At 42.6% G+C, this 13,322-nt stretch overlaps 1 protein-coding gene across 1 annotated transcript in view; it reads left to right on the plus strand.

Moving 5' to 3' along the window:
- GNS (glucosamine (N-acetyl)-6-sulfatase) overlaps positions 1 to 12,898 on the plus strand; it is a 50,472-nt gene extending 37,574 nt beyond the window's left edge. The window contains exons 10-13 of the mRNA XM_011972931.1: positions 3,316 to 3,423; positions 4,717 to 4,827; positions 6,250 to 6,410; positions 9,478 to 12,898. Of these exons, the coding sequence (XP_011828321.1) occupies positions 3,316 to 3,423; positions 4,717 to 4,827; positions 6,250 to 6,410; positions 9,478 to 9,556 (459 nt within the window). The 3' untranslated portion in view covers positions 9,557 to 12,898. The remainder of the gene's footprint in view (positions 1 to 3,315; positions 3,424 to 4,716; positions 4,828 to 6,249; positions 6,411 to 9,477) is intronic.
- Positions 12,899 to 13,322: the final 424 nt, after the last annotated feature.

The raw sequence follows: 13,322 nt of genomic DNA on the forward strand, positions 1-13,322 counted from the left end.
TGGGAGGCCAAGGCAGGCTGATCTCTTGAGTCCAGGAGTTCAAGACCAGCCTGGGCAACATGGCAAGACCCAGTCTCTACAAAAAATGCAGAAAATTAGCCAGGCATGATGGTGTGCATCGGTAGTCCCAACTACTCAGAAGGCTGAGGTAGCAGGATTGTTTGAGCCAAGGAGGTGGAGGTTGTAGTGAGCAGAGATCGAACCACTGCACTCCAGGAATTGAATGTATATATTGTTTCTTTTAATGTTTAGTGTCCTTTGTATATTTATAAAGATGCTTCTAAACTTTGAAGCCAGAAAGCTATTCTCCTATATTTTCCTCTGAAACTTTTGTAGCTCTGCCTCTTATATCCAAGTCCTTGATGTATCTAAAATTTCTTTTCTTGTAAGGTATGAGTCAGGGATTCAGTTTCTCTCTTTTTTGTTTTTTTTTTTTTTTTTTTTTTGCTCTATAGATACTTAGTTGTCTTTTTTGCTCCATGGATCCATCTATCCCTGTGCCAATATCATTTTGTGTTATAAAGCTGTGCAACTAAATCTCGATTTGCATAGGCATACCTCTCTGCTTATTGTTCTCATGGGGATCCTAGCCCCTGTCTTCCACATAAACTTTAGAATCGGCTTTTCAGATTACCTGAAAAACATTGGCTTTTGGTTGGAATTGCATTTAAGCTATAGATCAGTTAGAGGAAATTTTACATCTTTTAACTTTTCATACAAGTCTTATACTTTGTACCTTATTAAGTTTTTTTCTAATTAGAAAAAAAAACTGATTCACTCTAGGGGTAAAAATCCTTATGCTGTGTATAATTTCTCTGCACAGTTCTCAAAGTGCCACTTAAGACTTGGTTCTTTTCCTTGTTCATGTTTTGTTTTTGGAGGTTATTCCGATGAAATACTGATGTATTAGAACAGTTAATTAGCCATGTGTGGCTACTTATTTAAATTAAAAATGAAATTCAGTTCTTCGGTTGCACTAGCCGCACATCATGTGCTCAGTAGCCATCATATTGAACAGCAGAGATGGAGAACGTGTCAGCCAGCAAGTTCTGCTGGACTAGCAGTTGGCAGACTACAACCTGTGGGCCAAATCTAGCCCACTCCGGTGTCTGTAAATAAAGTTATATCAGAACACAGCCACGCTCATTCATTTATGTATTGTTGATGGCTGCTTCCCTGCTACCTGAGTAGCAGGGAACTGTATAGCCAGGAGCCTAAATATTTACTCTGTGGCCTTTTACAAAAAAAGTTTAACAACCCCTACAGACCGTGAGTCTCAGACTTGGTCAGACATCAGAATCACTCGGAAACTAAAATACTAATGTCTGTGCCTCTCCCTTAGAGATTCTGATTTAATTGGCATGAGATAGAATCCCTTGGGATTTTTCAAGTTTCCCTGGTGATTTTTAATATGCAGCAAAGTTCAGGAACCACTGATCTAGGCTTCTCAGATGCTTTTTTCTCCCCTGAACACTTTGACATTCAAGGGTGGGATTTTGAAGTTCACTCAATTCTGACAGTTCACTCAATTCCACCTTCCAGCTTCCATGGCTCAGGTTTGGCAGCATGAGCTCTTTTTTTTTTTTTTTTTTCCCCTCTCGTTTTCCAAGACAGTCTCGCTCTGTTGCCTAGGCTGGGGTGCAGTGGTGCCATCTCGGCTCACCACAACCTCTGCCGCCTGGGTTCAAGCAATTATTCTGCCTCAGCCTCCCAAGTAGCTGGGACCACAGGTGTACGCCACCATGCCCAGCTAGTTTTTTGGTATTTTTTAGTAGAGACGGTGTTTCACCATGTTGGCCAGGTTAGTCTCGAACTCCTGACCTCAGGTGATCTGCCCACCTCGGCCTCACAAAGTGCTGGGATTACAGGCGTGAGCCACCGCGCCCAGCCAGCGTGAGCTTTTTAAGTCTCCAGCGAGTCATGATTTCTGAGATCCTGAGCCGCACAGGATTGTTCAAGTTTCATTGTAGAACAGTAAGTTAGGAAATAATTGCTATCTCTAACTCCCCCTTTTCAGGTGGCTGCGGCATTCAAGGCCTTGCACAAGCTGTTACCCATTCCCCACTGTACTCACCCATGTTTAGCATTCTTTAGAGCAGTGATTCTCAAGCAGGCATTCCCTAGAATTGCCGGTGGGACTTGCTGAAACCCAGGTTGCTGTCTACCTATGTTAGGAACTAAGAATTTTCATTTGTAACAAGTTTCCAGGTGATGCTGCTTGTCCTGGGAACCACACTTTAAGGACCACTTTTTTAGAGCAGTGCTTCTCAGTTTTTTACTATGCATGGAAGTCACCAAGAGGTCTTACTAAAATGTAGGCTTTGGCTTGTTAGAGCTAGAGTAGGACCCGAGATTCTGCGTTTCACCAAGCTGCCAACCAGACTTTGACCATTTTAAGAGCAGCTTCTAACCTGGTCTTCCTGTCTTTGCATATCTCCATTCTGTCTCTAGATTCTGCCACTAAGCTTACTTTTCTAAATCACTGCCTTGATTGTGTTACCTCCCTGCTCAAAAACCTCCTATTGTTTCTAGGACAAGCCTGGGCAGCATGATGTTCAGGGCCTTATCCTGTCTGGTACCAGCCTGCCTCTCCACCCTCACTGTGCACTGCTTCCTTGTCTGAAACCTGGGTTTCAGGAAGCCACATATCTAAGTGGTCTGCGTTCAACCTATATTCATGCTCTTTGAATCTAAAACTTGTTCCTATTCCTAGATTCTTTCTCCTTTCACCATTTGTGTCTTAAACTTGCTCCTTTCAAATGCTGCCACTTCTTTCCTTCCACACCATGAAGGTGCATTGAAGAGTGAGTGAGTTAATGTACTATACCTTCATTCTGACCATAAGAGGTGCTTTGAACCTGTTACAGTCCTTTGCACACAAGTCTGTGGAATATTTCCTTGTTGTCCTTATTTCTATTAGGTTATAAGTTCCTTAGTCTGAGCTTAAAACAGTTCTTACATAGAGCATATGACAGTATTATTTATTTTAGTCTGGACTTTCAGCAACTTGCACTGTAACTTTGATTCTTGCTTAGCTACCTTGTCAGGTTCCATTGCTGACCTGATTCATGGAAGTAGCCTTGGAAAGGAACTATTACATTTTCAAAGCATTTGACCATCACTTGTAAAGGCCCTTAAGTACCAAACATGCTGCTCAGTAGCTTTCATGTGCACCTGTTTTAGTCATTCCCTTCAGTTACTGAATGAACAGTCCAATTACTTTTGACTCCCAAGTCCCCTTTAGCAGTCAATTACTTTGTGATCTTTATCATAGTCTATGTGCCTCACAGAAACTCCACTTACTCTTCTATCTAGAGAGGTGCCAGTAACTTGACCTGGCGATCAGATGTCCTGGTGGAATACCAAGGAGAAGGCCGTAACGTCACTGACCCAACATGCCCTTCCCTGAGTCCTGGCGTATCTGTGAGTAATAGCTTGAATTGACTTAGACAGATTTCTCACTGACAACATGGCAAGGTGCTGGTTTCCATGTGTCAAGTATTGAAATCTTTCATCTGAGTCCTCTTCATTTGTCACTGACTGTGAGTGGTTAGTAGATGGACAAAGGTAAATCCAGTGATCTTGGAAATGATGCTGCCGACCTGTCATCAGAATGTGCACTGTTAATTCTTCCCATTTATGTAGCAAGTGCATGTATCCACCCATGTTCTTATCAATTCCTCTTCCCTGTTTTTCTACCCCTTCCAATAACAGTACCAGTTTTTTTAATTAGGGATGTTACTGAGGCATGAAGTAGACAGATGTGGTTCCTGCCTGTAACCATGCCATTACGAGTGCCTACACTGGCGACAGCCAGCCAGGTCACAAAGAGGGGAACAGCCATGTTGGCCTCGCTCTGGAGAAGGGAAAATCGGCTTCCATTTGGAGTTGATTGATTCTTCTAACACCAAAGTGTTACAGTGTAATAAACCAACCAAAAGTACAATAACAGATCATATGGTAGACAGAAGTTAGATTTAAGTTGTACTTGGTGATAAAAACACTCATAAATAACTTAACCTGCAAATGACTCCACAAAACTCATTTTAGCCTTCTCCTCCAACTTTTTAGGGTGATAGTTCCTAGTAGCTCTTAGAAATGAGTCATTTGGGCCGGGTGCTGTGGATCACGCCTGGTAATCCTAGCACTTTGGGAGGCCAAGGCGGGTGGATCACCTGAGGTCAGGAGTTCGAGACCAGCCTGGCCAACATGCCAAAACCCCATCTCTACTACAAATACAAAAATTAGCCGGGTGTGGTGGTGCATGCCTGTGCTGCTCAGGAGGCTGAGGCAGGAGAATCGCTTGAACCCAGGGGGTGGAGGTTGCAGTGAGCCGAGATCGCACCATTACACTTCAGCCTGCATGATGGGAGTGAGACTCTATCTCAGAAAAAAAAAGAGTCATTTGAGTTGATTTCTTCTCCTTGCCAACCCATACATTTTACAGGTGCCCATTATAAGTAATTCTTGTCAAGAGTTTAGCAGACAAGGATGGCAACAGTCTACAAATGGAACAACCCATATACCTTGATCAAGTTAGCCAAAGGAACAAAGCCTCACATCTATTTTTGAGTTACTGGCTTCTCCATGGAAGGTTTTCTAATTGCTGTCAAATTGCATGTCTGGCACGAGCCAAACTGATTGCCCTTCTAGGCAACTAGGTATTTGTTACTATGGAACAACTGTCTTCATTTAAATTTTGAAATATCCCTACAGCAATGTTTCCCAGACTGTGTATGTGAAGATGCTTATAACAATACCTATGCCTGTGTGAGGACAATGTCAGCGTTGTGGAATTTGCAGTACTGCGAGTTTGATGACCAGGAGGTAAGAGGGACTTCTGCCTGCACTTCCCCCACTGCTTTCTTGCTGGTGCTTTGTTGGCTGGACTTGGTGGCATAAGATAGCAATTCCAAGGCTGCTCCCTAGGGAAGAGGTTGTGTTTCTTATCTGTGCTTCACTTTAGGTTTCCTTCCGTTGTAAGGCCATGTCTCACTTCTCTAATCTTTCTGGAGTTCTCTCCATTCCTACCACCACCCAAATACATACTTTAAATGCACAGTTCATGTTTTCAGAATGATAAATGCTTTGTCTGTTAGCTTCCCTGGTAGTTTGGAGTGAAAGAACTTTCACTTTTAAGTGAAGTCAACTTCACTTGAGTTGGAGCGTTTCCTAGAAAGCTTACCAGCACCTGGTGTATTCAGAAACTCCTGTTCCCACCACAGCATAATCCACTGCTGCTCCAGTAGATTAGAGTAGGGGTCAGAGGCCCAGGAGTCCATCCATGGAAGAAGGTGGTTTTTGGCCAACACAGTTTGGTGTGGATTTATCTGAAGGATCCCATGGACTCTGGTCCCTTGTGGTTTCTTACTGTTTATCAGCATATGCTTACCTGCCCCATCTGGCAACCCTCATCTGACCATCTGGAACAGATGCCCATCTGTGTTTCTCAGAAATGGACTCATTCTCCACTCCATTTGCAGCTGATAAGCACTTTGGACAAGCAAGAGAGCTTCCCTCAAACTTAGTTCCTGTTCCCTGCTCCCCCATGATTTTTATCAGTTCGATAACTACTTTATAAGTGATAGTGTGAGGGCAGCTACCTGAAGCCATTATAGGCAAAATTACCTACCGTCTTTCTAGCCTAACATTTGACTCCAATTTGGAGAACAGCATACAGATTATAGAGGGAAAAGTACTGCGTTAGACCTGTCTTATTTTAGAAATAATAATTAGTACTGTGTCCTTCCCCAGTATATCCACAACTACTTTTTAAAATAGGAAAACTTAAAATTTGTATAACACAGGCAAGAGTACTTTCATATCCGTTCTCATTTGAACTTCACAATTCTAGGGCAAAAATCACCTTTAAATGTTTGCTCTTGCTTTAGTAACTTTATTGCCAAGTCTTGTTTCTGAGACTTTGCCATTGGAAGCTCCTGCCTTCTGTTCTGTTTTAATTACAGAAGATAATGCATTTCTTCCCCATACCCCTTCTTGCCTCTGCCTGAAGGCACACAGGCTGTGTGGCTGGAGACCTGAAGCAACTGAACCCCCAGAACAGATGCTCCCTCATCTCAAGGAAGCAGTGAGCTCTTTGAGGATCTCGAGACCAGATTGAGAGTCTCCAGGGCCTTGATTTTTTTTATCTACCTCCTCCCTTCCCATTTAGAAATAAATCACATTAAGAGTATTTCTTCACAGCTAACCCTTGCTCTTTTCTTTCCTCCATTCTTTCGTGTCCTCTAGGTGTTTGTAGAAGTCTATAATCTGACTGCAGACCCAGACCAAATCACTAACATTGCTAAAAGCATAGACCCAGAGCTTTTAGGAAAGATGAACTATCGGTTAATGATGTTACAGTCCTGTTCTGGGCCGACCTGTCGCACTCCAGGGGTTTTTGACCCCAGGTAAGTTTCCTTTCTCTTCATTTACTTGGCCAAGTTTTTTCTAGTAGTCATGCTGTTCTTGAAGGCAAAGGGAGCCCTTTTTGCTGTGAGATGATGATTATTCTGCTTTGGAGGGAATACTGTGTTCTTAGTGCACCAGCCTGTTGTGCTGGGAAAATAAGCTTTTGAAACTTTTGTTCTCCACTGCCAGTTGGTGCTTTAGCCAGAGGTACAGCCCTGCTCCCCACCAAACACGGGGTTCTTCTTTTCCTGCTGTGATTATTGTCATGGTACTACTTGATTGCACTGGTGACACTTGGGGCTTCTTTAAGTAAGCTGCGACCCACTGCTGTCCTGTTCCCTGGAGCTTCCGAGAGTATATGTCTTCATTTCATTTCTCAGAAACCCCTACTACAGAAACTTGAGTGTTTGCTGGTGAATCTAAGATATTAAACACACAATGAAAATAGAAGGTATAAACTCAGGTGTTGAAATATATAAGCCCACTGCACGATATGGAGGTATAAAGGATGTTTAGCTATCACCTGTTAAGTCAGATTTGTTCCCCACACTGTCCCTCTTAGTAAGTTTTCAGCAGTAACACTGGGTGTCAGTACACCATGCATGGAGCTGCTGGTGGCAGGAAGCTTGTTATTTATCTTTTGCTTGAAGATCATGAAGTTTAAAAATCAAACTTTCCCTGGGAAAGGAGTATTTTAGTTCTTACCTTCAGAATGTAGGAGAGGGAAGAATGATGTCCTAAGTTGATGGAAAGCTATCACTTAATTTTTTTAGCCATCTTTGTACTAAATTTTATCTTTAGTCCAAATTAGAGACAAATGAATGTGAATGAGTAGAAAAACTCAACGATAGACTATTCATTGTTTGCTTTTAAATAATGTGTATAATGCCAAAGTGGCAGGGACACCAGTAAACTAAAACCAGATACCAATATAAGGAGATAATACTTATCATTATTTTATATCACTTAAATGAAATAACTTTTTATATGGATAATCCCATTAATACAATAAGAATGGTCATGGATTTTGACCACCCGCTTTGGTCTTTCCTCTAAGTTAGTGAAATAGGTCCTAGCTTGGTACGAGTTACCTGAAATAGGAAGTCCAGTCCCGAAAATAAAAGCACAAGACTTCCAGTTTACATGTGCTGACTTTGCAATTTCCAACAGTTACTTAGCTCAGAGTGTCCTTTTAAACCAAATTAAGTTAGATGTCAATAGCAGTTAATGCTTTTTAACCATATACTCTCTGGCTGACTCTGTGAACTTAAAGCCAGCATCTGACTAAATCTTAAATGGAGGGTCAAGGAACTGGACCTCTTGGATTATGATGTGTGGCCAAACAGTCCCTGACCAGGCCACTGCTAGGATATGGACCTGCCTGGCTGGTTGGCCAGTGCAAGGTGGATGCAGCCAGCTGTCTGTTTCTTCTGAACATCTGGCTCTAAGTGTTAGAATTCATAGAATTTTCATACAGCCCTTAGAGCCCAAAAAGTAAATTTCAAATGAGGAAATTGAGCTTGCAGTTGTGATTTGCCCAAGGGTCACCCTATAAGGAAGTGAATACATTATTTCCTAAGCAAGTTTTGTTTGGTTTTTAACTGCAACAAATTGTCTTCCTCACATTTTAGAAGTTTATAACTAAAGTTCTAGATGCTGGCTTTGCTGATGTTAGCCTGGACCTAACCTGATTTTCTGTTTTAAATACCTTAGCCCTTATTATTCCTTTCCTATCAAACATTTGGGCCTGTTGAGTCCTCCAAGATGGGGTCATCAGATGTTGTGAGCCCAATCTAGCCCCACCTGCTGGAACACAGCCTCACACATTCTTTTACCTGGTTTTGGCTGCTTGTGTGCTTCAGCAGCAAAGGAGAATGGTTGGGACAGAGACTGTATGGCTCCCATACCCTAAAACATTTATTATCTGGCCCTTTACAAAAAATGTTGGTCAATTGCTGTTCTAAAATGCAGTAGTCCCCCGCTTATCCACAGAGGATCTATTCTGGAACCCACAGTGGATGCATGAAGCCCCAAGGATAGTGCCAGGCCCAGTTGCCATCAGTCAGAAGATGTTTCCATTCGTGTCTTCTACCATCAAATTTTATGCCTTTTCCATCTTAACTAAGCTTTTGTCATGCACTGTGGCCCTAACTTTTGCAGTTTAAGGTGTGGCAGCCAAACTAGAATTCTTTTTTCCTTCTTCATGATTTCACAGATAGAAGATTCATTCTTGGCTGGGCACAGTGGCTCACATTTGTAATCCCAGCACTTTGGGAGACCAAGGCATGCAGATCACATGAGCCCAGGAGTTCTAGACCAGCCTGGGCAACATGGTGAAACTGTCTCTACAGAAAAAAACAACACAAAAATTAGCCAGGTGTGGCCATGCCTCTGTTCCTAGCTATTCTGGAGGCTAAGGCAGGAGAATCACTTGAGCCTGAGAGGTGGAGGTTACAGTGAGCTGAGACTGTGCCACTGCACTCCAGCCTGGGCGACAGACTGTGTGACTCTGTCCCCCTGACAGCCCTCCCACCAAAAATGACTCATGCTTATGGTGAGTCTGCTGTAGGTCTTAGCAGTCTCACTGTACGATTTTTTCTTTCCTTATTAAGTCAAGAGCATTCACTTTTTCACTTAAGGGAATCACTTTATGGCTTCTCTTTGGCATTTCTGAATTGGCAGCACCACTACTCTTGTGGTTTGGAACCATTATTAAATGAAATAAGGGTGACTTGAACACAAGCACTATAATAATGCAACAATGGATCCACCCCTACTCCCTCAAAAGAAAAAAATCTCAAATCTTGCTGCCTTCTGACACGTTTCAGGATTAACCTACTTGTTTTTCTCCTCTTGACTTGCACTGTGTGACTTTGTGTGTGCTGACTGGTGATGAAAATGTTCGGAACTGTCGAGGGCTCACGTTTTGTACCATAGACTTTCTCACTAGAGTCCCTTCTGGTGATTTGTTTCTTTTACACCAATTCGTGCTATCCTTTCCACTGAATAATATTCTGAGTGAGAAACTAGCGAGAGCTAATGTTACATTTGGTTTTTCCTCCCCAGATACAGGTTTGACCCCCGCCTCATGTTCAGCAATCGCGGCAGTGTCAGGACTCGAAGATTTTCCAAACATCTTCTGTAGCGACCTCACACAGCCTCTGCAGATGGATCCCTGCACGCCTCTTTCTGATGAAGTGATTGTAGTAGGTGTCTGTAGCTAGTCTTCAAGACCACACCTGGAAGAGTTTCTGGACTGGCTTTAAGTCCCGTTTGAAAAAGCAGCCCAGTCGGCTGACTTCCTCGTGCAATGTGTTAAACTGTGAACTCTGCCCATGTGTCAGGAGTGGCTGTCTCTGGTCTCTTCCTTCAGCTAATAAGGACACTCCTGAGGTCTTTGCTCTCACCATATTCTTTTTGTCCTGGGGCCACAGTTCTTGATTATTCCTCATGTGGTTAAAGTCTGAATTTGTAAATCCATTCAGATAAATGGCAGTACTTTGGGGGACACACACACACACAGAGACACAGATACACCTTTTGATATATAAGCTTGACCTAAAATCAAAGGACCTGTGTAGCATTTCAGATTGAGCACTTCACTATCAAAAATACTAACATCACATGGCTTGAAGAGTAACCATCAGAGCTGAATCATCCGAGTAAGAACAAGTACCATTGTGATAGAGAAGTAGAGATACATTTTTTTATGATGTTCATCACAGTGTGGTAAGGTTGCAAATTCAAAACATGTCACCCAAGCTCTGTTCATGTTTTTGGGAATTCTAGGCTGGTGCTGCACTGAAATAGAGCAGTAAGCTTGTGATAAAGGCCAATTCCAGATAGCTCTTGAAGGTGATAGCCATCTACTTTCCAGTGGCTGCCAACCACAGGGAGTGCCGGTGAACCCTGGAAGGATTGAGCAAGGTCCCTTCTCTTGAGACTCCCCTCTGAGATCTGAAAATAAAGTGGCTTAGAAACATCAGCAGGGAAGAACTGCCAAGAGTTGGTGAGGGTTGTCTCTTATAGGGTGTTCTGAAGACAGGGCTCTTGGACAGACAGGTGGAAGGGCTATACCAGGGATAAAGGAAGGAAGTGCCTGTCCAGCAGGGAGCTTGAATTTCAGTTCCATGCATGAAGTCGTTGGCTCTAATCTGCATTTTTCTGCCTTTCTCTTCATTTGTTTCAAGATGGAAATTTTTCTTACAGTTGGTGCAGAGTATCAACTACTTTACCCTACCTTCTCCCCTTTTAGATGGGTTCTTCCTGAGTTTTGGAGTATTGTTAATTATCAGTATTCCCCCTATCAAAATCAAATCTATTCAGGTTTCTTCACTGTTGAGAATATGTAAATTTTTTTATTTTTGGCAGGGGGTGACAGAGTCTCGCTATGTCACCCAGGCTGGAGTGCAATGGCATGATCTCAGCTCACTGCAACCTTTGCCTCCTGGGTTCAAGCGATTCTGTCTCAGCCTCCTGAGTAGCTGGGATTATAGGCACGCACCACTATGCCTGGCTAATTTTTTGTATTTTTAGTAGAGACGGAATTTCACCATGTTGGCCAGGCTGGTCTTGAACTCCTGACCTTGTGATCCACCCACCTTGGCCTCCCAGAGTGCTGGGATTATAGGCGTGAGCCACCACGCTTGGCTGAGAACACCTAAATTTTTATGTTTCTTGACTCAAAAACCAGTTCCATTTCTAATGTTTTCTTCACAAGAAGGCTAATTGGTGGTGAGACAGCAGGGGAGGAGGAAGAGCTGTGGTTTACAACTTGTTCAACTCAGGCAATAAGCGATTTTAGCTATATTTAAAGTCTTCTGTCCAGCTTTAAGCACTTTGTAAGACATGGCTGAAAGTAGCTTTTCTATCAGAATTGCAGATAGTCATATTGGGCTAATAGCCATTGGATTTATTCCTTTACCTCACGTGATCCCAGCAACTGAGGTGGTATCTAGAGGTGAAATACGCAAGTGAAATGGACACCTCTGCTGTGAATGTTTTAGAAGAGGAAATTCAAAAAATGTTGTAACTAAAAGCAAACTACATTGTTGAATATGGGTATCGGCTTTCTTTTTCACTTTGATTCTTAACATTATCAGTCAACTTCCACATTAATGAAAGTTGACCATAGTTATTTCCAAATAAAAAGAAACCAACTCTTACCAGGTCTTGGACTGTGATGTCATTCAGTTTTTTGCTGGTTATTTGCAGATTATTCAGTTTTATGCTGGTTTCTAAGAGCAGAACTCATAAGAGTGACATAGTCAGCTGCTGACGGCACCTCTGCCACGCCACTCTTACGCTCAGTTCAGTGGGTGAGCTTGCCTGGTGGGGTGTGGTGCGGCCCTGTCTCTACGCTCTTCTATTTTTGGTATATTTCCTGTCTAACCTTCAAGTAGCTTTCAATTCTTTTTTTTCTTGGACTGGCTCCATTCTGAATCTGTGCTAAAATCTTTTTCATAAAGAGACCTCAGTTGATAGCGTAACAGACTACACAATGCACTGATGTTTTCATAATGTTTTAGGGACCCACTGCAAGAAGCTTGCCTCCTCCTTTTAATTGTATTCATTTAGATTTTGATTTTCCATGTTAAGAAGGTGAGGTCCATGTTGGTGCCCTTCAGAATAGAGAACCATATAAATATTAGGAATGAACAGAGGCCTTAGGAATGAATAGAGAGTTTGCCTTATACGATTCCCTGTTACAAAGCTCTCCCTCTCATGCAAAGTAGGGAACACCTTTTGAGCATCTTTGGATTTGACAAACGGTGCTGTTGCAAACACTTTTTTTTTTGGAGATGAAGTCTCGCTGTTGTCACCCGGGCTGGAGTGCAATGGCATGATCTCGCCTCACTGCAATTTCCACCTCCTGGGTTCTAGCAATTCTCCTGCCTCAGCCTCCCAAGTAGCTGAGATTACAGGTGCCCGCCACCATGCCTGGCTGATTTTTGTAACTTTAGTAGAGACGGGGTTTCACCATGTTGGCCAGGCTGATTGAACTCCTGACCTCAGGTGATTCACCCGCCTCGACCTCCCAAAGTGCTGGGACTACAGGTGTGAGCCACTGTGCCCGGCCCGCAAACACATTGTAATTGACAACAGTAGGGCTCTTGTACAAAATAGTCGTGATGGCCATGGAAGTTTTACCTTATTCTGTGAGAAGTGTTCTTAAACTTACTAAGTGTCTAAACTAAGGTTTAGTGCTTTTTTAAAGGAAAGTTGTCCCAGGATTCATACTAAAGAAAGCAAAAGTTATTTCAACTGATCCACCAGTGGAATTAGATGGGTAGAGTTAGGTTCTTGAGTTTTATCACCACTTAGTTCCCACTGAATTTTGTAACTTCCTGTGTTTGCATCCTCTGTTCCTATTCTGCCCTTGCTCTGTGTCATTTCAGTCATTTGACTTAGAAAGTGCCCTTCAAAAGGACCCTGTTCACTGCTGCACTTTTCAATGAATTAAAATTTATTTCTGTTCTAGTGGGAATGTGTCCTTTGTTTTAGTTCACAAATAGTAATTTTGACAAGATGCTTTCTTCTGATGCAGTTGGTTTTAATCACTCACCTAGTACTGGAAATGGGCTTTCTAGTCAGATCCTATAGTCTCTTATCTGTATAGCTCTTACATACATGGCCCCTACTGATTGATAACCCCTGAATGAAGTACCATATAGAAAATATTTCCCGATAAATCTTTGTGTATTTACAGCTTTGGAGAAAAAGTCTTACCTTGGCTGGCTTTGAAACAGACGAAGCTCGCCTTCAAAGGTGGTTTGCCATGTGATGGATTGCTCTAGATGAGGAATGACTTCTTACGGGGTCAGCAAACTTCTTAAAGGGATAGACGGCCAGTATTTTAGGCTACCAGGCTATGTGGTCACTATCACAGCTACTTACCTTTGCTGCTGTAA

The sequence above is a fragment of the Mandrillus leucophaeus genome, unplaced genomic scaffold, assembly GCF_000951045.1.
Source record: "Mandrillus leucophaeus isolate KB7577 unplaced genomic scaffold, Mleu.le_1.0 Scaffold132, whole genome shotgun sequence".
Classification (NCBI taxonomy): Eukaryota; Metazoa; Chordata; class Mammalia; order Primates; family Cercopithecidae; genus Mandrillus; species Mandrillus leucophaeus.